The 20,244-nt window shown below is 43.3% G+C and overlaps 3 protein-coding genes across 5 annotated transcripts; 1 reads left to right on the top strand and 2 right to left on the bottom strand.

Annotated features, from left to right (window-relative positions):
• Window positions 1-421: 421 nt before the first annotated feature.
• psma5 (proteasome 20S subunit alpha 5) lies at window positions 422-3,023 on the bottom strand. The gene is made up of 10 exons (XM_061292415.1): window positions 2,916-3,023; window positions 2,627-2,677; window positions 2,246-2,312; window positions 2,008-2,134; window positions 1,528-1,595; window positions 1,353-1,460; window positions 1,209-1,267; window positions 1,023-1,125; window positions 855-941; window positions 422-741 (listed from the first exon to the last, which is right to left on the bottom strand). Exons 2-10 carry the CDS (start codon window positions 2,653-2,655, stop codon window positions 664-666), a joined length of 726 nt encoding a protein of 241 aa, XP_061148399.1. The 5' UTR covers window positions 2,656-2,677; window positions 2,916-3,023; the 3' UTR covers window positions 422-663.
• Window positions 3,024-3,995: 972 nt separating this feature from the next.
• mxra8a (matrix-remodelling associated 8a) lies at window positions 3,996-9,817 on the top strand. Its single transcript, XM_061292413.1, has 12 exons — window positions 3,996-4,267; window positions 4,674-4,700; window positions 5,148-5,456; window positions 5,534-5,635; window positions 5,710-5,843; window positions 6,041-6,220; window positions 6,322-6,463; window positions 8,662-8,820; window positions 8,928-8,952; window positions 9,019-9,107; window positions 9,185-9,253; window positions 9,314-9,817. Exons 1-12 carry the CDS (start codon window positions 4,219-4,221, stop codon window positions 9,334-9,336), a joined length of 1,308 nt encoding a protein of 435 aa, XP_061148397.1. The 5' UTR covers window positions 3,996-4,218; the 3' UTR covers window positions 9,337-9,817.
• Window positions 9,818-9,846: 29 nt separating this feature from the next.
• Window positions 9,847-19,970, bottom strand: per3 (period circadian clock 3). Of its 3 annotated transcripts, none has more exons than XM_061292410.1 (22): window positions 19,811-19,970; window positions 17,761-18,138; window positions 17,472-17,632; window positions 17,271-17,389; window positions 16,786-16,984; window positions 15,862-15,913; window positions 15,632-15,780; window positions 15,431-15,509; window positions 15,243-15,349; window positions 14,979-15,135; window positions 14,770-14,878; window positions 14,513-14,641; window positions 14,318-14,426; window positions 14,123-14,237; window positions 13,895-14,031; window positions 13,648-13,812; window positions 13,134-13,385; window positions 12,179-13,056; window positions 11,879-12,065; window positions 11,481-11,667; window positions 11,128-11,278; window positions 9,847-11,056 (listed from the first exon to the last, which is right to left on the bottom strand). In XM_061292410.1, the coding sequence occupies exons 2-22, from the start codon at window positions 18,015-18,017 to the stop codon at window positions 10,943-10,945; spliced, it is 3,813 nt and encodes a 1,270-aa protein (XP_061148394.1). In that variant the 5' UTR covers window positions 18,018-18,138; window positions 19,811-19,970; the 3' UTR covers window positions 9,847-10,942. The 3 variants fall into 3 exon arrangements, with proteins under 3 accessions (XP_061148394.1, XP_061148395.1, XP_061148396.1); XM_061292411.1 differs by having other exon boundaries at window positions 14,123-14,234; XM_061292412.1 differs by having other exon boundaries at window positions 17,472-17,629.
• Between the last annotated feature and the right edge of the window lie 274 nt (window positions 19,971-20,244).

Genomic DNA, 20,244 nt, shown 5'->3' with positions numbered 1-20,244 from the left:
GCATTTTCTGGATGTGGAGGAGAAAAGGCCTATGGCTGACATTAAACTAGAATAGCAACATCTCACCCTGTCTTTTTTTTAATTGTGTGTGCACAACTTTAAAGTGTGTTATGGTTTCATATTACTTAGTAAAAAAAGTGATCGAAAATAAATAAAATAAATAAGCACCTAATTTAGTGTATCAACAAATTTGGAGCCATTAACAGTGATCTAATAATTCCTATTTTATCTTTGCCAATAATCCTTAAATTTCATTTCTGCTTTGGTTTGAAACGTGGAGAGAAATATACAGGCTTACAGTAACTTCAGAACTGTAACATTTGTTATGGACTCCCAGAAATAAAGATATTTATATGAGAAGAGGCTCTTGTGGAGTTCATATCAGTTATGGGTGGAGGGTAAGAAAACATAGGCATGGTCATTTAAATGTGGAATACAACAGTTTAATTGAAGTACTGTTTTTTAGAAAAAAAGACCCCTCCCCCTGTTTTCTTCCTGCCCATTCCAGACGCTGATAGGCAAGAAGTCCATGAGCACATCTCACAAACAAAAACCTGTGGTGTAATCCAAAAAGATCTGGGTGCTGATGGAAAGTTGTGTTTTGTGGCCCGAGACTGAGGCCAGGTGTACTTCCTGTTCTCTGGTGCCTGCGCTGAAAATCATCTAAATATCTTTGATCACATCCTCCAGTTCTTCTTTGGAGTACATGTGGAAGGTTTTCCCTGGCTCCACCGTTGCCAGCTAAAGAGGAAAACAACCTTACTCAAAATTTTGAACTACAGCAAAACTAGTGGCCAATGTGGTCTATGTGGATGTTGTGTGATCAATTCACGAGTCAAATAAGGCACACACACCTCAATGTTGGTTGCGTTGAGCTTTTCCTCCATCACCTGCTTCAGAATGGTGAGAGATGACTTGATGGCCTCTTTTAGCGTCATGGACTACAGGATTCAAACACAAAAGGCAACTTTGAGTCATTTATCTCCTTAAACTGAATAACCGCGGCCGATTAACAACTCTACCTTGTGGTAGACTTCTTGGAGGGAGCTCTGTGCACCTTCAGACGCTGAGCCAATTGCTCGGGCGTCACACTGCACAAAGGTTCCTGAAGGGTCCATGTGATACCTAGATTTAAAAAGATTAAATGAAGGGGGTCAATGTGGCACTTTTAATACTTTCAATGTGCACAACTGGTAAAAATGATATACAATTGAGGTCCTTTTTCATCCACCCCTCCAAAAAGAAGTGCGACTCCAAATGGTCGACTCTGTCGAGGAAGCACAAGAGCAGTTAAAAGACATAACTGGCATCCCTCACATTTAGAACAGACGAATAAGAGCAAAGAGACTGACCATTGCACCAGGGTCGGCATCCTCCTCCCCAAACTGGAGCGCCAGGTTGGAAACGGCCTGGGTCACGCTCTCCACCGTCATGGTCTCGTCGTAAGTGAACCAATGGTTCTGTAAATGAGTGGAGAATTCAGATAAACTCCAGCTGGTAAGCAAGGTAAGCTGAAGAATTAGATACCTGTGTTTCCACTCGGGCTTTGTCAATTAGAGTCTTGGCGTCAGCTATCAAGCCACTCATCGCGCAACCTTTGAAACAAGACACACAGCAGAAAAAGCAAAATTATTGTTCATCTAACCTTACTTTCTGTGTAAGGAATGAGCTTGGGCATATCTCATATTCAAAATGGTGCATCGCTGGTGGTTGTACGTCAGTAAAGTGGTTTCCCAACTTGAAGTTTACAGTGAACCAGCCTTAGACAATCCTCTACCCATTCCTCTTGAAAACATACTTTACAACTATTCCTGTCAAAGTCAGTGAACAAGTTATATATATATATATGTTTCTAGGTTATACAGTGGCAACTGTTTGATACTGGAAATTATTATGTGATTTTCCATTGATCCCCATTATTTAAACAGATAAAACAAAGACTTTCCAGGGCCTTCAGAGGTTCCATTCACCTGCAAAAAGTAAAGTGAAATTCATACTACTGCTCACCAATGTGACTATCGATCTCCACAATCTTCTCAATGCTGTTGGGCTCCATCAATGGAGAAGTAATCCTCTTCTCCACAGCCAGACACACCCCCTCTGTTGTCTGGATACCAATGGCTGTGGAGCCAAGCTGCAAACAAGATGGAAAGAATAAAAGAGCCATACAAAAGAAGTTTGACCAAGCAACACTGACTTTATTGTACCGTAAAATATTTAGGAGGGAGTTCCATATAACACTCACTTTTATAGCCTCAATCGCATATTCAACTTGAAATAACCTTCCTTCAGGAGAGAATGTGTTGACGCCTCTGAAATATAACAAATCGTGAATGGTGATTATTATACATTACCAACTATTGGTGCGAAATAACATTCGGATTTATACTTTATGAAACTTCAAATGCACGGTTTGACGCTAGTAAGAAACGTCCAAAAACGAAAGCTTGATAATTAATTGCCAACGTAGGCTGAATTTTGTAACACAGAGTAGTTGGAATTACTACATTCAATTCCACCACTACAAAACAAGACATGATTGTTTTCCTTTTAGTTTGTTTTGTAGCAAGAAGAAACAGCTAATAAATGACAAAGCAATTTGTATTGCATCGCTGTTTGCACCAACCTGTCATATTCTGATCTCGTCAGGAACATCGTTCAACTTTGAACAGGAGTACTAAGAATAAACAAGAGAAAAGAAATAAGAATACTACATCATGTATTTTTATTTAAGTTGGCCGTAACACCAGGCTAGCTATAGTTAGCGAGCATGCTAGCTATCCCTCGTACAAAACAGAAACATTGGATAGATTAAATATCCATCAATTGATCCCCAAACTGTATTGTGTATGATTAATACAGTACAAAATAACCTATGCAGACTATGCTTTTATATCCTTGTTAAACTAATTTACCTTGTGTTGAACAAACCCTTGAATGAGTTCGCTAGTTTCTGTTAGTCGTTGAGTGTGTAACACCAGAAAAAGTCCGTGTGTTACAAAAGTGTAATGAATGTTCCTTTACACATGAATGCAACGTAGTTCGTATAGTGAAAATAATTTTATAAAAACGTACACGATAAACTATAATAACTTTATAAAATAAAGTTTATATGCGGCAAATGCTAAATTTAAAATCCAGGATTTTTTTTACATCGGTAACCATAGAATGCACGTGATAAACTTTAATATATTTTTGTAATAGCAATAACCTTTCATGGAAACCCTGCTCAGGGACCCACTATTATATGAAGGTTTAAAATTCGTACAAATAATGTTTACTAGTCGTATTATATTTATTTATTGCATTATTTATTTCTTTTATTCTTATTTTGAACAACCAGACTGCCACACGATGGCACTGTTTCCCCGATTCCAACAAAAATGGACGGATAGATGGATGGATGGACGGACGGACGGATGGATGGACGGACGGACGGACGGACGGACGGACGGACGGACGGACGGACGGATGGATGGATGGACGGATGGACGGATGGACGGATGGATGGATGGATGGATGGATGGATGGATGGATGGATGGATGGATGGATGGATGGATGGATGGATGGATGGATGGATGGATGGATGGATGGATGGATGGATGGATGGATGGATGGATGGATGGATGGATGGATGGACGAAAAAGTCACAACAACAATAAGAATCTCCTCATTGTTAAGTTGTTTTCCACTTGTCAATTTGTCGGAACCCTTTTATCACAGCATTTATCTTGCTGCCTCATTTTCCTGCCAACAATACCTCACAACTTATTCTTTACAACCATTACAGTTCCTCCAAAACTAGAATACAGTACCATTTCCTCCTTTAACAAAAAGGGGGTTTTCATGTACAAAGTATTTGATGACTTAACTTAGTGGGTACTACAGTAGGGGAAGTTGAAAGTAAAAAAAAAAAAAAAAAGTAATAATAAAATAACTCCATAAACACAAATGAACCAAATGAAAGTGGCAGGATTTTCTTTGGGATGTCTCGGGTAGAGTTCTGAGAGGAGGGGTTTGCTTGTGTCAGGTTTCATTTTGCCGGATGGGAACAGTTCACTTTGGTTCTGTGCAGAAGTCTCCACTACAGCTGGGTCTTTTCAAACCCTAGAAAAGAAAAATCGGCAAGTGGTGTTAGAATAAAGAAGACTGTTTATTTTTCCTCACAAGGACAGTATTCAACCTGAGAAACCGTACGGGTACTAAATAGAAGCAACATGAAGAGTCACCGGGAGATCTTTTTTAAGTCTCTGCTCTTCATCTACAGTAAGTTTGGCTGTTGATGTCAACAAATTTCGTTTGTTCCATTTTTACTGGAGGTAATTCTCATTATTTATTCTCACAATCTCTTTGTCTTCTACAGGACGTGCAAATGGCTTATTAATAGCTTCATAATCTCATTTTAGACTGCAAACATAGAGTCTTACTGTTATACTGTATATGACATTTGACATGACATATTAACATTTAAGCAGTAACTAGCAAGCACCGAAAAAAGCAGGTAAATTTAATTCAGTTGTGTTTTAATGACTTACATGAAAGATGTATTGTCCTTTAAATTTCAAGATACAAAGAATGAGGACCTAATTCTTTGTGACATTCCATTGATGGCTCCAATTTCCCATACTGTAAATAATTTATTCTGATGTCATTTACTGTGTTTGTCCTTCAGTGTCTGTGGTCTACTTCTTCACTGCAGGTGTGTTACAGCCATTTGTGTGTATGTACGTGCGTGCGTGTACTGCATGTGTGTGTGCAAATAGTATGTGCATGATTGTGGTTTTTAGCAGCGGTTTTTCAAAGTGTGTGATGTGGGCGCCAGAGGATTTAAAGCAAGACACAGCAGATTGAGGTTAATAAAGTCAAAAAAAAATATTGAAACCCGCTGGCCCAACTAAAGTTAAAATGAGCCTTTTTTTTTTTTCTGTCTGTCTCTGAGAAAATGTCGGAAAATAGTCTTCTGGAAACACCACCCTCAGACAGTGACACAAAAAGTGCGCTGTGAAATCATTCATACTGGAATTACTGCATTTCAATAATAAATTAGGGAAGACTCAAATTCCCACACTTTGAAAATACTCGATTTGTTCCAATATAATTTTCGAAGTTAATGTGTTTTCTTGTATGACCTTTCTGTGGCCCTCAGTGGACGGCCAGTCAGATAGCAGCAGCAGCAGCGTTGTGGTAGCTGGCTACAATGTGAGCGCCCCGGCTGGCTCCGTCGTGACGTTACAATGCGTCAGTGGCCGCATGGTGTGGACCAGAGACAACCTTAGGGACAGACAGAGGGTAGTCCACTGGGACGTGTTCCGGCCCTACGTGGACGACGGCATGGAGAGAGTGCTGGACATGTACTCTGCTGGAGAGCAGAGAATATACAACTCCTACAACTTGAAAAGAGTCGCCCTCAGTCAGAGAGCCTTCAAGGATGGAAACTTCTCACTGGTCATCAAAGGTCACACTCATAAACCTTCTAATCTAGCGAAATGGAAAATCCTGGTAAATTTATATTGGCTGAACTGTTGTTGCTAGATGTGACAATGAACGACAAAGGCCTGTACTCTTGTAACCTCCACCACCTCTACTGCCACTTGTACGAGACGGTCCGAGTGCAACTGAACGTCACCAAATCCCGTATGTCGCAATCTCCGATCCCGAATGGTGACACGGCACACCGGACCTGTGACCCCTTCTGTGCACTCCTCCAGGTCGTAAAGAGCAGCGCTACTGGGATGGCCACAAAGCGGTGTACGTGGTGCTCGTGGGGAGCACTGTGGCGCTGCCGTGCATCAACAGGAGAAACGTTTGGACAGACTGGAGCAATGAAGAGGAGAATCAGCAGGTGGGTCTGATGTCATCTTCCACGACAGGGGTGGACAGAGTACTAATCTGTCTTGCTCAGCGTTTATGAGATGAGTCAGAAAAATTGCTGGACTGATGTAATCCCCTGGAGTCTTTCATGTGGCCCTGGAGCACAAAACTTTTCCAACCCATCTTCTACACCGATTTAGAATGACCACAAAAATTTGCTACCCCCAGGTGGTCCACTGGGACCGTCAATCCCCGGGAATCTACCACGATCGTGCAGACCGTTTGGTGGATCTGTACGCCTCAGGGGAGCAGCGTAGCTATGGACCCTCGTTCCTCCAAAGGAAGATGAACATCAGCAACCAGGCCTTCTCAGAGGGAGACTTTTCACTCACCATATCTGATTTACAGGTACAGTTTGTATTGTATGTGTAATCTCATAATGAAGCACACTTTCTATACGAACGTTACGGTAGAGTTGACTTCATTGTTTACATATGCTAACTGTTTAGGTCACTGACCAAGGGATGTACTCGTGTCACCTTCATCATCATTACTGCGGTTTACATGAGAGGAGACAGTTTCAGGTCACCGTGGAACCACCGCTGATTCACGCCACCATCCCAGCTAAAGCATTGCCCAGTGCTGACAAAGGTAAACTATAATTATACTATTTTTTTTCCTGAACTGTTTTTGACAGTTTTCTTTTTTTCCAGACTAACAATTAGTTAAACAGATAAAAAAAAAAAACCATACACGTATTTTAGGGGGGGTGACTTAACAAACCATTTGACAGATATTTATGACGTTAACCTTGCTAATTGGTTTTCAGACTGCTGTGGGGGAAAAAAGTGCATTATAATTGGAATTGGAATGGTTCTAGATTCACTTAAGTTATCAAAAACTAGAATAACATGTTTTCACACTCCAACTGACTCTAAAACACCAAGTAAAGTAAAAGTCATTACTCACTAAAGTGCACACGCTCCCCTCACTCCCTCAAGCTTTCTCTCAAACACACACACACATGTACGCACGCCAGGTCACTTTGAGTGCTTTACCAGACTTGATCTAAAACTATCTTGAGTCCAATTAAGAGCAAAAAGAAAACAAAACTTCCCATCTGTTCTTCACCTCATTTTCTTTCTCCGCATCTGTGATTTCACCTCTTCGTGAGAAAGACCCTTTTCTATTTGTTTTTCTTGCTCTCTCAGCTTGTCCGACGCTAAATTCCCCCAAAACCACAAACGCACCACCCAGTCGCTATGTAAGGCCCTCGCTTACTCTCCGTCTAAAAAAAAAAAAAGCATTTTTCATCGGGGACTATTAATTGCCTTCTCTCATTCTGAGTCTGTTTGTATATTTGCCTGTGTGAGTTACAGGACATGGTGTTTTTCATGCCTAAACAACATTCTTCTAGTGATGTGCACATTTCCGAGTTCACATTTCTCAGTATAAGACAGAAGAAGAGAAGAAGGGTGAAAGCAGACAGTTTGTTTTGAGTCATAGCTGATAATGGTGGATGTATAAATGTGGCAAATTCATTTAGAAGGTTTTGGAGAAATTCCTGTGGTTGAGTGTGTGTGTGTGTGTGTGTGTGTGTGTGTGTGTGTGTGTGTGTGTGTGTGTGTGTGTGCGTGCGTGCGTGTGTGTGTGTGTGTGTGTGTGTGTGTGTGTGTGTGTGTGTGTGTGTGCCTGTGTGTGTCTGTGCCAATATGATCTCAATCCAGTGGAATTTTATCCACAGGAGTTGAAATCTATCTCTGCCCTCACGAATAATCCTTCTCTCTCAGAACTACAGAAGAGCCTCCAGCGCTTTTTTAAAAAGAGTTTTGGATTTATAATTTAATTATAATGGAAATTTCTCCTCCTCCCAAAGGATTACAAAAAGATTTGCAGAAAAACAAACAGTCTGTTCCTGGAACAATCTTAATCCTTTTACAGGCTAATAAATTGTTAGCACAAATGTGACATGAGTTTGAATGTAATTGGTTAATCCCCCAGTTATTGGAGGGTGTGCACACTTGTGCAACCACAGGAATCATGAAAAAAAGTTTTCAAATAATTAACTTTCTGATCCAGGCAGATCCCAAAACATCCATCCATCTATTTGTGTTTAAAAAACAGGCAGATCATCTTCAGTCTTTTGCCTTTCCCCCCGTCACTCTGACTGTCCTCTGCCATGTTGACTTTGGCTTCCATCAACACCCTGGAAGGCTGACTGGATTTTTTTTTCTCCTTGAGAATCCCACATACTCAGGTTTATTTTCCTGTCTTCTATAGTCAGGAAAGTATTTTTGGTAGGAAAAGGGGGGGAAAAAAGGTGGAGTGTGTGTTTTCATGTGTCTAGCATCTGGTGAAAAACAGACAGGGGAGAGAGAGGTGAATTCAAGAGAGAATTCAATGTAGGTCAGTTCTTTACTTCATCATCCCACTAAATGAAGAAGCCGGCAGACCAGCGGATACACAAACATAAACATATACAGTGTGTTGCAATCTGGGATCAAGCTAGGAATTTTGTTGGAACGTTCCCAAGAGACAAACAGTTCAGTATGTTTCCGTGCGGCCTTCCTTCACTGGCACTCATCATCTTTTATGGTTTTACCGCCGAGAACGAGTCATATGGCATGACTGTTTACTTTTGGCTTACATAGTGTTAACTTTTTTTCGTCCGACTGGAAATGAGTTCACCATTTTAGTACAGTCAATAGACATGCGTTTCGAGAGAAGATGACGAAAGTAAAATAAACGTGAAAATCTTTCATGTTAAAATGGTGAACAGATTTGTGATGACACACTCACTGCTTGATTGGCCGATAAAACGCTGAAAGGTTGTTTTCATCGCCGTTCAGATGCCAACAAAGCGGAGTCACCGCGAGTCATCAACGTCGTCCTTCCTGACCACAGACAGCACTTTCTTCTGCCTCTGGGCTTCGTCCTCACCGCCTTTCTCCTTCTGGCGTTTGTCGTCCTCATCATCATCCTCATCACACGCAGACGTAGAACAACAGGTCTGAATTATTATCAATTATCATTCGGATGATGTAAAAGTGGCCGGTGACTGTAGATTCAAAGAAACAATGTTATTTTTCTCACTTTGATTTTTTTCTGCTTTCAGAGTTATACTCAGTGGGATCCACAAGGTGAGTATTTACTGGAATGGTTAGACACCTTGCCTCTTGCCTTCAACGCACAATATCTGCATTTAGGTCCAACCGAAGTCGATGCAGCTCAGATGAGTTTGAGATGGAAGTTGCAGAGACATCGCTGCCCATCCGGGAGCCGGATGACAGACTCGGTAAGTGAAAAGGAAGCCAACATCGTCTTGTGTTTAAGTGAATGTTACATTATCACCTCCTCCCGTGTGATTTGAAGACTTTAAGAACAACCTGCTGAAGGAGGTCAACATCAACACACAGAGGAAAGTCATTGATCTGGATGAAGGTAAAACCATGGGAAGAGAAAAAGAAAGAAAAGATTTGAAATGTGTTTAACCTCTTTCAGAAATGCAGAAGTGTCGCAAGTGAGAGAAGTGACTGATCGGGTCACTGGCTGGTCCAGAGGCTGTTCGTCACGCCCACACTGATGGGAGTTTTGGCAGGGGTGACTCCATAGAGATGAGTGTGTGTCCAAGCCCTCATGTTTTCTCAAGGCACAAACAAAAACAGTGAATGAATGTTTTGTTCATCATATCACGTCAAGCCGTGATACTACAAGGCACCATAGTGCCACCTTGTGGTTATTAAATGTAGGTGCAATACTGTATTTTAAATGACGCCTGACTCAGTTGTAAATAGCGAATCTATTACAGCTTTGATGTATTTGTCAAACTTACATTCTACTGTTGCTTTATTTTCTCTGGACTAAAGCAACATTGAAGGGCTTCTTATAGCGGATACTGCTTTTCCAAAATGTTGTTCATGTTACGGAAGTAGTTACATGCCTGCATTATCATGCTTCATTTGTGAATTGTTTGGAACATGTATTAAAACATTTTTGTCTACTTTATTGATGTGCAAAGAAGCATACTAAAAAGGTCAGACATCATAGTTCATTTATTCATTCCTTTGTGTCACAAACAGTCCCTGAATTCAAGACAAATGGCTTTTATACACTGAAGTTTTGTGTACATTTTTTTTTTCTATAAAACATGAAACTGTTTTATATAATCTCAATCTAAAATAGGTAAGAAAGCCAGGTAGGTTTCGGGCAAATGGGCCACCGTGTGGAAGGAAGCAGCGGTCACGTGCTCACAACAGCACATAACTAGCTACAACATTCAGAGTCAAGTGGAAACGCGTACGCACACACACTCTCAAAAAGGACTACGCAAGTAATTCCATCATCACATGAAAGTAGTGAGTTGAGAATAGGGCAGGATTTTTAGGGAAAGCGCATACTTGGGGCGCTGTAAATTCTGCTTGAAAGGATCATCATAGTGCTTCTGCTGTTTAGTAGGCCGCATAACTTGCGGGCATCAACAACAGACAATCAATCGACCAATGGAATACAGAATTGATACTCCAGTAGCAATTCATTCAATAAGATTAAGCGCATCATTTTACAGAGAGCACCTCACCTTTGTATCCAGACAACCATTTACAACAATCTACCATGTGTCCACCGCGGCGTGACATGATGTCACTGAAGGAGTTCGTGTGCTGTACAAAGTGTACACCGTGTACATTAAGTGCCTGGGATGCACAAACGAGGGCAGTAATGTCTTTGTGCGCACAGTGCTCATGTTCAGCGAGTGTCAACGATGAGACTCACCTCCTAAAATAGTCTTTACTCCATTAAAGAGTGTCGCTTGGTACTTGGACCGGGCCAGTGGGGTCTTTGTCCCATCACGTGACCTACAGGGCCAGTGTGAGAGCGTGTTCTTGTTTAGGGGGCAGCACATGGAGGGATACATTTGAAACAACATGGAGAAGTAACGTAGTCCTGGTCCCATGACAGCAGTCACTTTAGGCTGATGGAGCACAAATACCTGTAAAATCAAATGTCCATGTCTTTTGCCCCCCTATACAAATCAAGCTAGGCTAAGAAATGGAGAACAAGTCCCCTGGCCTGATCAGACAAGATGCGTGGTGGGAGTTGTTGAGGGTGGATGGTAGTTTAGGGTCACAGCTCTCAAGTGTCGGCAATGGAGTCTGGCTCCAGGACCTCCAGAGGGGACGAGCTATCGGGATCTGGGGGCGGAGGTGAATGGGCCGCTCCCGCACCAACGCTGCAAGTCGCACAACCCTGAGGGACACGAGAATGTTTAGGTGAACAACGTAACTTGATCGACCATCAGCTAGTTTGCCCATTCCAACCTGAGTGTCTATCTCTTGTGGGATTGTGTGCTGCTGGATCCAGGGATGGACGAGGGCCAATTCCTTTCGCTGATCTTGGCTGAACCACGGCTGGAGAGGCTGAAGCACTCGTAGCTTCTCCTTGTCCTCAGCCAACACTTCAGTCTGGTCCCTGCAGGAGGTAATCAATGAAATATTGTATGATGATGACGTGACTTTCAAAACAAATATTCCAGAACAACGCAAAAATATTTCACATTGATAACACTAGCAGAGCCATACGATATAAAAAGGTAATAAATGTGATTTTGTTAAACAAAACAAAAAAAGCATCAACACTGGAATAAAAAGGGTGGAGTACTGTTTGTGTGTACCTCGTATGGATCTGGTACGTCATCATGACATGCTCTGACGTGTGCTGGATCATGCTCCACAGCGAGCTCTCCACCTGATTGTCAAAGTTGCGTTGGTGCTCTGCTGGCGCTTCCTGGCTCTTGCGGGCTTTGCGTGATGTGTCTGAGGAATCGTTACTGGCAAAGTATTTGCTGCTGTTGCTGCTGCCTGTAACCACAAAGACAGCGAGACTCATTTAGCTTCATCAGCTATTTGTGGCAAAGTTGCTATCTCCGAGTGGAGTGCAATACTCGAGTAGTGTATTCAACATAGTCAATTCTATATATTAACTTTAATATCAAATGTTTAAATTCTCTTTATGATGACAATCAGATCAGCGATAACTGTTTTGAGGAAAAACTCAATTCATGATTGACACCTGTATGTGAAGTAGAGGTTCCATTGGAGCCAGATCCAGATCCTAGTGAGCCTCCAGACTCCCCCGATCCAGACCCGGAGGCATTAGAACCGGTCCCTGACCGTGCATCTTCTTGCAGAAGGAGGTCAAGCAGCTCGCTGGACGTGGACTGAGCATCTTGGTTCCCAGAATCACTTGGGGCATCAACCTGGGGAGGAGAAAATGTTTGGTCAGAATACAAAAGTGGACCGAGTGATCTATGACTGGATCTGTTCTTAAGGTAATTGTCTTCTTTGTGATGAGATGTTTTATTGCTGTAACCTCGTTGTCAGCCTGCTCATGAAGGCTTTCTGCTAGGTTGTGTCCGGTGCTGCTCTGTCCACTCGGTTTGGGCAGTTCCTCCTGTAGCAAGTTGAGCTGAAGTGGAGAACTTGAGCGCGAGCTGGAGAACAATGCACGCGGGCCTGCCGTCTCCTCCTCCTCCCCGACCGAGGAGCAGGCTCTGGGTGAACCCAGGAGGGGCCCGGGAGATGTCTGAGCTTGGGGCACGGGCTGGGCTTGGAACTGGGGTGTCTGGCCTTGCAACTGGGGTTGCACGAAGGGGACACCGGGGGGGAATCCTGCCATGGTGATGGGTGCCTGGGGCAGCATGGTGACAGGGGGGGTGGAGAAAATGGGTGGATAACCTGATGTGAAAGTTGGGACGTTAGGCAGGATGACGGCCATGACTGGTGTCATGAAGGGATTGATACTCTGGGCTGGAGCCATGGGCTGTATATTGTGAAAATTGGGGATACTCTGCAGATTTTGGATGGGTTCCTTCTGTAAATTTTGCATGCTTGGCAAGGTCTGATTTTGCTGCATGAGGTGGAAATTGTAGTTGAACTGGGTCTGGTCAGGGGGTTGCACCACCATAGGAGGGGTTCCGGGTAGCTGTCGTGGCAGTTGTTCTGGGGCGGGTTGAGTAGCCATCATGGGAAAGAATGGCGCTTGAAGTGGAGAGGTTTGATTGTAGGGCAATGCCATCTGTGGCTGGGAGGACTCAGAAGAGGGCCACGAGGAATCTGGGACACGGCGAGAAGGTCCGGGTGGAGAGGCATAGCTGTCTGACGAACCCACCGGTTTGGGGCGCCTAAGTCTGGGCTTTGCTCTTCGAGTGCGGCTAAGCCCACCGATGTTCATTGGACGTGGGTATTCACCTAAAATTTTATATCAAATAGGGCATTTTAATATGCACAAAAATATTTGTGTACGATCAATTCATGTCAACACAAACCTCTGTGTTGGGAGTGAGCCATGGAGCTGTTGTCCAACTGGAGGTAGAAACTGTAGGGACTCTGCAGAATGCGATTGCGGAACCGGTCCACATACTCTTGCTCCTCCTTCTGCGTGTGAGCTGAAAGCACCTCCTTGGTGAGACCAACAAATCTGGGCTCTTCAGTGGCTAGGCTTGGTGTAGGACGGACCGGGGCTGGTGCAGCGTCAGTGGGCTCGCTGCCCATTGGCACATCTTCCAGGGCTGTAGCCTCTGTTGGGAGGAACCATACGAGTGTTTTATGAAATTACATCCACATTAGAACACGTCCATTATGTATTATATACGGACAAAAGTTTCCTTTAAAGAGGACTGGGCTCTGGTTTGTAAATCAATACAAAACATCAAGCACATTAGGATGAATTTGATGCGAAACAAATGAAGAGCCCCAAGTTCGACACCATTTTAATTTGCTCTAAGTACAGTCGCAAATTCTTCATAAAACATATCCGAACAGAGCGTGCACTGCACATACCTGATTCAGGTTGGGGCACATGGACAATGGTGCTGCTGTATGAACACTGACTGGTGACAGAGACCACACTCATTGCCTTAGTGGACATGGTGATGTCTGTGAGAGGAGCTCCTACAACTGCCGCTGTGCTCGGCTCGACCGACACCTCGCTTTCCAACATGGCCACTGGACAGGGAGAACGCGTTTCAGGAAAAACAAGAAACAAAGAACATCGAACAAACAAACTTGAGACGTGAGCGTTTAATACCGTCTGAGGCAGCTTGAGTCGTGTCATTGGCTCCGGCAGGCTTGTCATCTTCAGAGGTGGAGGATGATGAAGAAGTGGCGAGGGAATGAGATTCACTTTTCCGTTTCAGAGCTGGCCCCGTACAGCTATCCAAGTATCTGTATGACACCGCCAAAGACACACAGTTGAGAAACAGATGGACGAGAGTTTGGGCAGTTCATAAAGATGACACAAGATGGTCACACATGCCTGATAATGTTGTCCACACTGTTGATTTGCTGGTAGGAGGGAACGTGTGTCTGTTTCCTGGTGTCTTCAGGTTCCCCCAGCTCAGGATTGGAGGTTACTGGAACCAAGTGTGCTGCTATGAGACGAGAAGGTCATTTCAACCAACACTTAGAAGGACCACAGATGTTGTGCTTTGCATTTGTTCATTCGCACTACCTGGGGCAGGTTTACCAAGACGACCAATTTTGTGGCTGGAATCAAAATAGGGCTGCTGCCCCCAATTCCTGACTCTGTCCACATCAGCACAGATTTGCTGAAGAGTCATCTGCAACGACACAAAGATGCAATGTAATTCACTTTGGGTGCAGCGCAGACACCTCACAGCAAGCATGTGGTGATGATGTGACTTACAGGCTCTCTGTGTGAGTCCTCCCACAAGTTACCATTACTGTCACTTGAAGAAGCAACGCTGATGTAATGCTCATGAGAACCGTTACTTCCTAAACTTCCATAACCACTGGAGCCGTTGGTATGGACAGGCTGGGGGCAAAACAATCATTAATGACGGTGAGCAAAGAAAAAAACAAAATTCTTGAATTTCTTGAGCAAGCAGTATTATGAACTCAAATATGTAAATGAGGAATAAGTAATATCAATTAAATAATCACCTGCAAGAAGAGTTTATAGATCTTGGCTTGCAAATCTTTAATCTCTTCATGGGTCACAGTTAAATCTACTTCACTGGGAGAAGCAAACACGTCCTCGTTCAGTGGAGTCCTAGCCGAAAGGCACACAAGCAAAATGATTAAGTCTTCAGCCATTGAATTCTCCAGCTGACAACGCAGCATGGTTATGAATTGCTTTTGTTACTGCTTACGTTCTGACTTTGTGGCGTCCGATGATGAAGGCCACCTTGCGGCTCCAAGGGTTGATGAAACTGGACCAGCTGGTGTCCAATGTGATATAATCGCCATTCTGACAGCGCAATCGAACCGGCGAGTGTTCGAACGGTGACTGACCCGCATACTTTAACACTACACAATAAACAGTATCATAAAATGAGGGGTGGGGATATAAGAGCACAAGAACTAGCAGTTTGAAGTTGTAGTCATCCAGGATTGGTACCAGAAGTCAAACGTACCCTTTCGGTGCATAGACAACAAGAGGGCGTGGTCTTCTGGATGAATGCTGGTTAACAACGACGTGCCGATCAGATCTTGAGGGAGGTATCCCAGCAATGGCACCGCCCTGTGGGAGGTCACCGAATGACCTTAAATTGTCTTGATGCTCACTTGTATTCCTAACTTGCACATGCGAGCCGGTAATGACCTGTCGTCCACTTCGAGGAAAACGCAGCCAGGTGAATGCGTGGTGGTGAAGATGCGCTTGTCCATGGGGATTCGAGGTGCTGGGGGAGTAAAGAACACGCACGCTCTTGAAGCAAACTAAGTAGCTACCATTCTTTATTCAAACATCAAGCATAAAATTAAATAACTTGAATACAGCAACTGTGGAATTAATGATCATCACCTTCATATCCTGAAATGATGCGTTCAGCCAGGGCCAAGCAGCACAGCTCTTTCTCCTCCCCGCTGCTCCCTGTTCCCTGCACCTTCAGCAGGTAAGGCGTGACACGAAACGGGTTGTAGCGCATCTCCCCCTCACGATCCTTGCCACCTCTGAGACACATAAGAAGGTATGCAGTGGATTCAATACATTCCTACAAAAAAATAATGTTACAATTTTGTTTTCATGCTGACCTGATTCTGCAGAAGAAAGACTTGACCTGGGCAGAGTCAAATAATACCCCCGCTGTGGAGGTAAGCACAAAGACTTTTAGTTATTTTGCTCTTATCATTCAGTAAATATAAGCACTCCAGTGTAACCACCTTACAGTACCAGAGTGTATGTAACCTTTTCATTTGGCAAACAACAAGGAGTTACAGGACCTCACTTTTCACTCTAACGCACAGCGACCGCTTCCAGTGATTGAACATGATGAAGAAAAACAATAGCAACGAGGCTCAACATGGAAGAGGACACACAACAGGCGGGAATAACATTTACAGAAAAATCCTTACCAAAAAAAAAAAACATGCAGAAAATCATGGAGACTGATCGAGCGAGAGATGAGTTCTCAAATTAAGCAAATTGCTGCTATTATTATCAGCCTTTTGAGATTTGGGTAGAACAATTTGAATTTATTACGCCTGCTTTCTTGTTCCTTTAGATAAAAGAGCAAACAAAGAAAGATTTCCTGGTTGAAACATTAGCTCTGTTCCACCAGCTCCTCATTATTATGACTCTACAGACTGGTAAATATGTTTTTCCTGAACAGCCAAAGCCAACCTAAAAATTGGGTTGGTGCCTTGTGTTTACTCATTCTTCATTTTGTTAAGCCGTTCTTGGCTTTCAGAGAATGACGCAAGCTGTCCGGACAAACAGTTCATTTATTTTGGACACTGTACGATTCCATTCACTCCACAGTGAACAAACAGATGAAATAACTTCCTACAGTGTATTAGGAATCTTCATCAATATTTAACAGCTTATTCCATGATGGATGTTCTACCTCACCACAATATAGTCTTACAATTGGGCTTGGCAGAAGTACCAAGAAAAAGAATATAGTAATATAGTACTAATATAAAAAATAAAATAAAATACTTGTGTTGCAAGCTTACCTGTGTGCGAGTTGGTCCAGGGCGGCAGATGCGGCTGTGCTGTGTGCGAATAGAAGACGTTGACATCCTGGTGAAAGAGCAACTCCACAAACTTGGCCGACTCAAGGAACTTCCTCTTGCAGCACAGGATGCTAGGAGCCTGCTCGGACGCGTGCAGAACACGGCCACTCGACAGCGAGAAGACCACCACGAAGGAGTCCTGCGCGGGGACACAAAAGTGCACGCACACACGCACACAAGCAAGCCAGGTCACACGCACACAAAAGCAGTAAAACACAAATACACTCACACACCCACCCAGGTGTAAGGCAAAAATAAGGAACACATGCAAATGTGTGCTGATATAGCTGCACTACATGAACAACAATGATGAAAAGATCAAATCAGGATGGGTTTAGGAAAACGCTCGATTGCGTGGTGTGTCGTCAAAGTGTGGGTTGCAGTGAGAATAATGTCAAATAAATAGCAAGTGTTGGCATGTGTACCGTGTTCTTAAGAGTGTGTTCCGAGGTGACTCTTTTCAGCTCTTCACGGGTACAAACGGTGGCATTGCTCTTCTCGTCGTGGCCGTTTCGCATCAGCAACTTGTAATACTCGCTATTGGCTGCAGAGAATGACATTGATGAGTTATCAACACAAGTTCCTCTGGTTGAGAATCTTGGGGTTTCCTGAAGAAGCAGTGTTACCTTGCACTTGTTTGACACACTTGAGGGCATAATGCAAGGCCTCGACAGTGCTGGCTTTGCTGCGGCTGCGTTTGTCAGATGGAAGCCGCTTCTTCATCTCAGCTACTGTGTTCTTCATTTCTTTGTGGACTTGACCTCTGCTGCCATGTGCATTCATGCTGCTGCACAAAGACAAAAACACACAAAGGCAAGGCAAGGTTAAGATCATCAAATTTAAATACTTGTGTCTAATAATGTATTTTCTTAAATACTTGTGTCTAATAGTGACTTTCCATAAATGTCATAATACCTCTTTGTAGAAGCCGAGGTGGATTCTGTGGCACTTCCGGTGCTGTGATATTCCGGGGAGGCAAGGTCGTGCGACCCACTAGTCATCTCCTCGTCTTCTTGTGCCACCTCTCCACAAACGTGAACACTTGTAGACTGAGCCTGTCCGAGCCGCTGCCCCGATGACATCCTGTCACCTCCTGTTGACGACTGTATCACGGGCTCCTCTCCATCTGGACCGCTGTCTCCAGCGGGCATCTCTTCACTTTGGTCACACATTAGTGGTAATTCCGACAATCGCCCTCATCAGCGGGGGTCTTCATATGATCAAAAACAGGAATGGGTTCCATGGGGTGTTTTAATTTTCGTGGAATGCCGAAGAGGTGGTTTGTTTTCAGTTCTGCAGATTAGAAGGGTAAAAATCTATTTTAACAAGACATCACATGGTTTTTAATTGACGGTGAGCAACAAATAATTGGATGGCATCAACTCAATGTTTTTGCCCGTTAAAATGCTGCAGTTTGTTTATCATATATATGTAGGTCACATTAAAGGTGGAAACACATGGGTGGTACTTCTTTACATTCGAAAAACTTGGCCTTTTAACCAGGGTGTGTAGACTTTTTATATCCACTGCAAGCTGAGAAGTTCAAACAGAAGCCAGTGGAAATATCCTGCATAGACTCTGCAGGATTACATAATCAGGGAGCTCAATTTGGAAGAGTGCACGCCATCTTGAGATATTGCAACTGTTGTTTAAAAAAACCTTTTTTTATTGTTGTGCCGATATTATGATGATCTGCCCTGACCTTGACGACACAACAGACTTGATAAGACGTCCTGTTTTGCGATTAGTTGGACATGGTGTTAAATTAGCAAACATCTTTGACGCAAACTATAAAATAAGAGCATATCCAAACATGTATGAATTTCAAGGCCTCATACAATAGATATAAAATGCAAGAATGGACTCAAACGATTTGAACACATTACTAAAGTTACAATTTAAAACATTGTTTAAATAGGGAAAAGTACAACATGTTTTCCTGCCTTAAAACGGTAGAAAACTGCTTTTCAAAGAGGGAGCCCTTTATGGTGACAATTCAAAAACAAACTTGACCCTCTTTTGAAAGTTCAAGGCCCCGTTACCACATCCATCCATCCATCCATTTTCTGTACCACTTTGTCCCCACAGGGGTCGCAGGCGTGCTGGTGCCTATCCCAGCAGTAATCGTGCAGTAGGGGACACCCTGAACCGGTTGCCGGCCAATCACAGGGCACACAGAGACAAACAACCATACGCACTCGCACTCACACCTAGGGACAATTTGGAGTGCTCAATCGGCCTACCATGCATGTTTTTGGGATGTGGGAGGAAACAAGCGGACCCGGAGAAAACATGCAAACTCCACACAGGGAGGGTCGGAGGTGGAATCAAACCCGCACCCTCCTAACTGCGAGGCGGACGTGCTAACCAGTGCGCCACCATCACCACATTAAACCAGATAACCTTGGGGGCGGGGAGAGACAACTCAGTCACTGCCCCAAACCGCCAACAACATTCACCAGTTAACTAGCAATTATATTTGAGCTACTTTTGTTTACGATCCACCACATATGCAAATTTACTTTTCCGGCGATAATATAAGAGAACAACAAACAACTCGTAAGAGGGCCTTTTAAATCTCGTGAATCATTGAAAAACGTGACAAGGGGAACTCCAGATGACTGCTTAAATTGATTTTATATATTGAGTATATCAAATATAATTGATAATATGGTTTAATAGCAACAGCTTACTACATTCCGCTGGGTTATGGCAGAGATGTTACTTAACGTTAGCTACTTATCGGCTCCTCGCCGAAGACAATCGACGGCCGCTACAAGAGCTCGATCGACTACGTTAAAACGATCGCTTTGTTTCCCGAGGTTCGCCAGTACATATGAAATAATGACCATCTGACAATTATTATTTCCGAGATTTACTTCCACATTTATGTGGATGATGTTGCTTGCTAGCTTACCTACTAGTAATAGCCAAAAACATACCAAATTTTAGTGAAATATTTTACCTTTTGCTCCATACGCGTGCATCCACTTAAATGTATTTTCCCTATGAACGTGTCTTCTGGTCGTAATTCAACTATTTACTTTATTAGAACTCAGCTAGGCTAAGTCGCCTAGAGCTCCCGTGCGTTTGACACATTTGTGCAACGTGAGTCCGGTTGAATATAATCCCCGCCCAGTGCACGATGATTGGACAATGAAATTAATGTGTTCTGTGAGTGGCTGATACGTCATTAGTAGGCGTGTCTACAAATTGGTTTGTCAAACAACGGTCGTGGTTCACGTGGACCTCCATGTTACACAACAGAGGGGTAAACAAGTACGCAAATCAGAGGAGGCACTTTGCGTTATTCCTCTTCATCACCGAAGGAATGAATCCTTTCACATCGCTGCTGTTAAAACTGAGTTAAAATAAAGCCGTAAAAATGAAAAAGATCGT

Source organism: Syngnathus typhle, linkage group LG11, assembly GCF_033458585.1.
Source record: "Syngnathus typhle isolate RoL2023-S1 ecotype Sweden linkage group LG11, RoL_Styp_1.0, whole genome shotgun sequence".
Classification (NCBI taxonomy): domain Eukaryota; kingdom Metazoa; phylum Chordata; class Actinopteri; order Syngnathiformes; family Syngnathidae; genus Syngnathus; species Syngnathus typhle.
The sequence above is the reverse complement of the archived record's forward strand: the minus strand, read 5'-3'. Positions and strand labels throughout refer to the sequence as shown.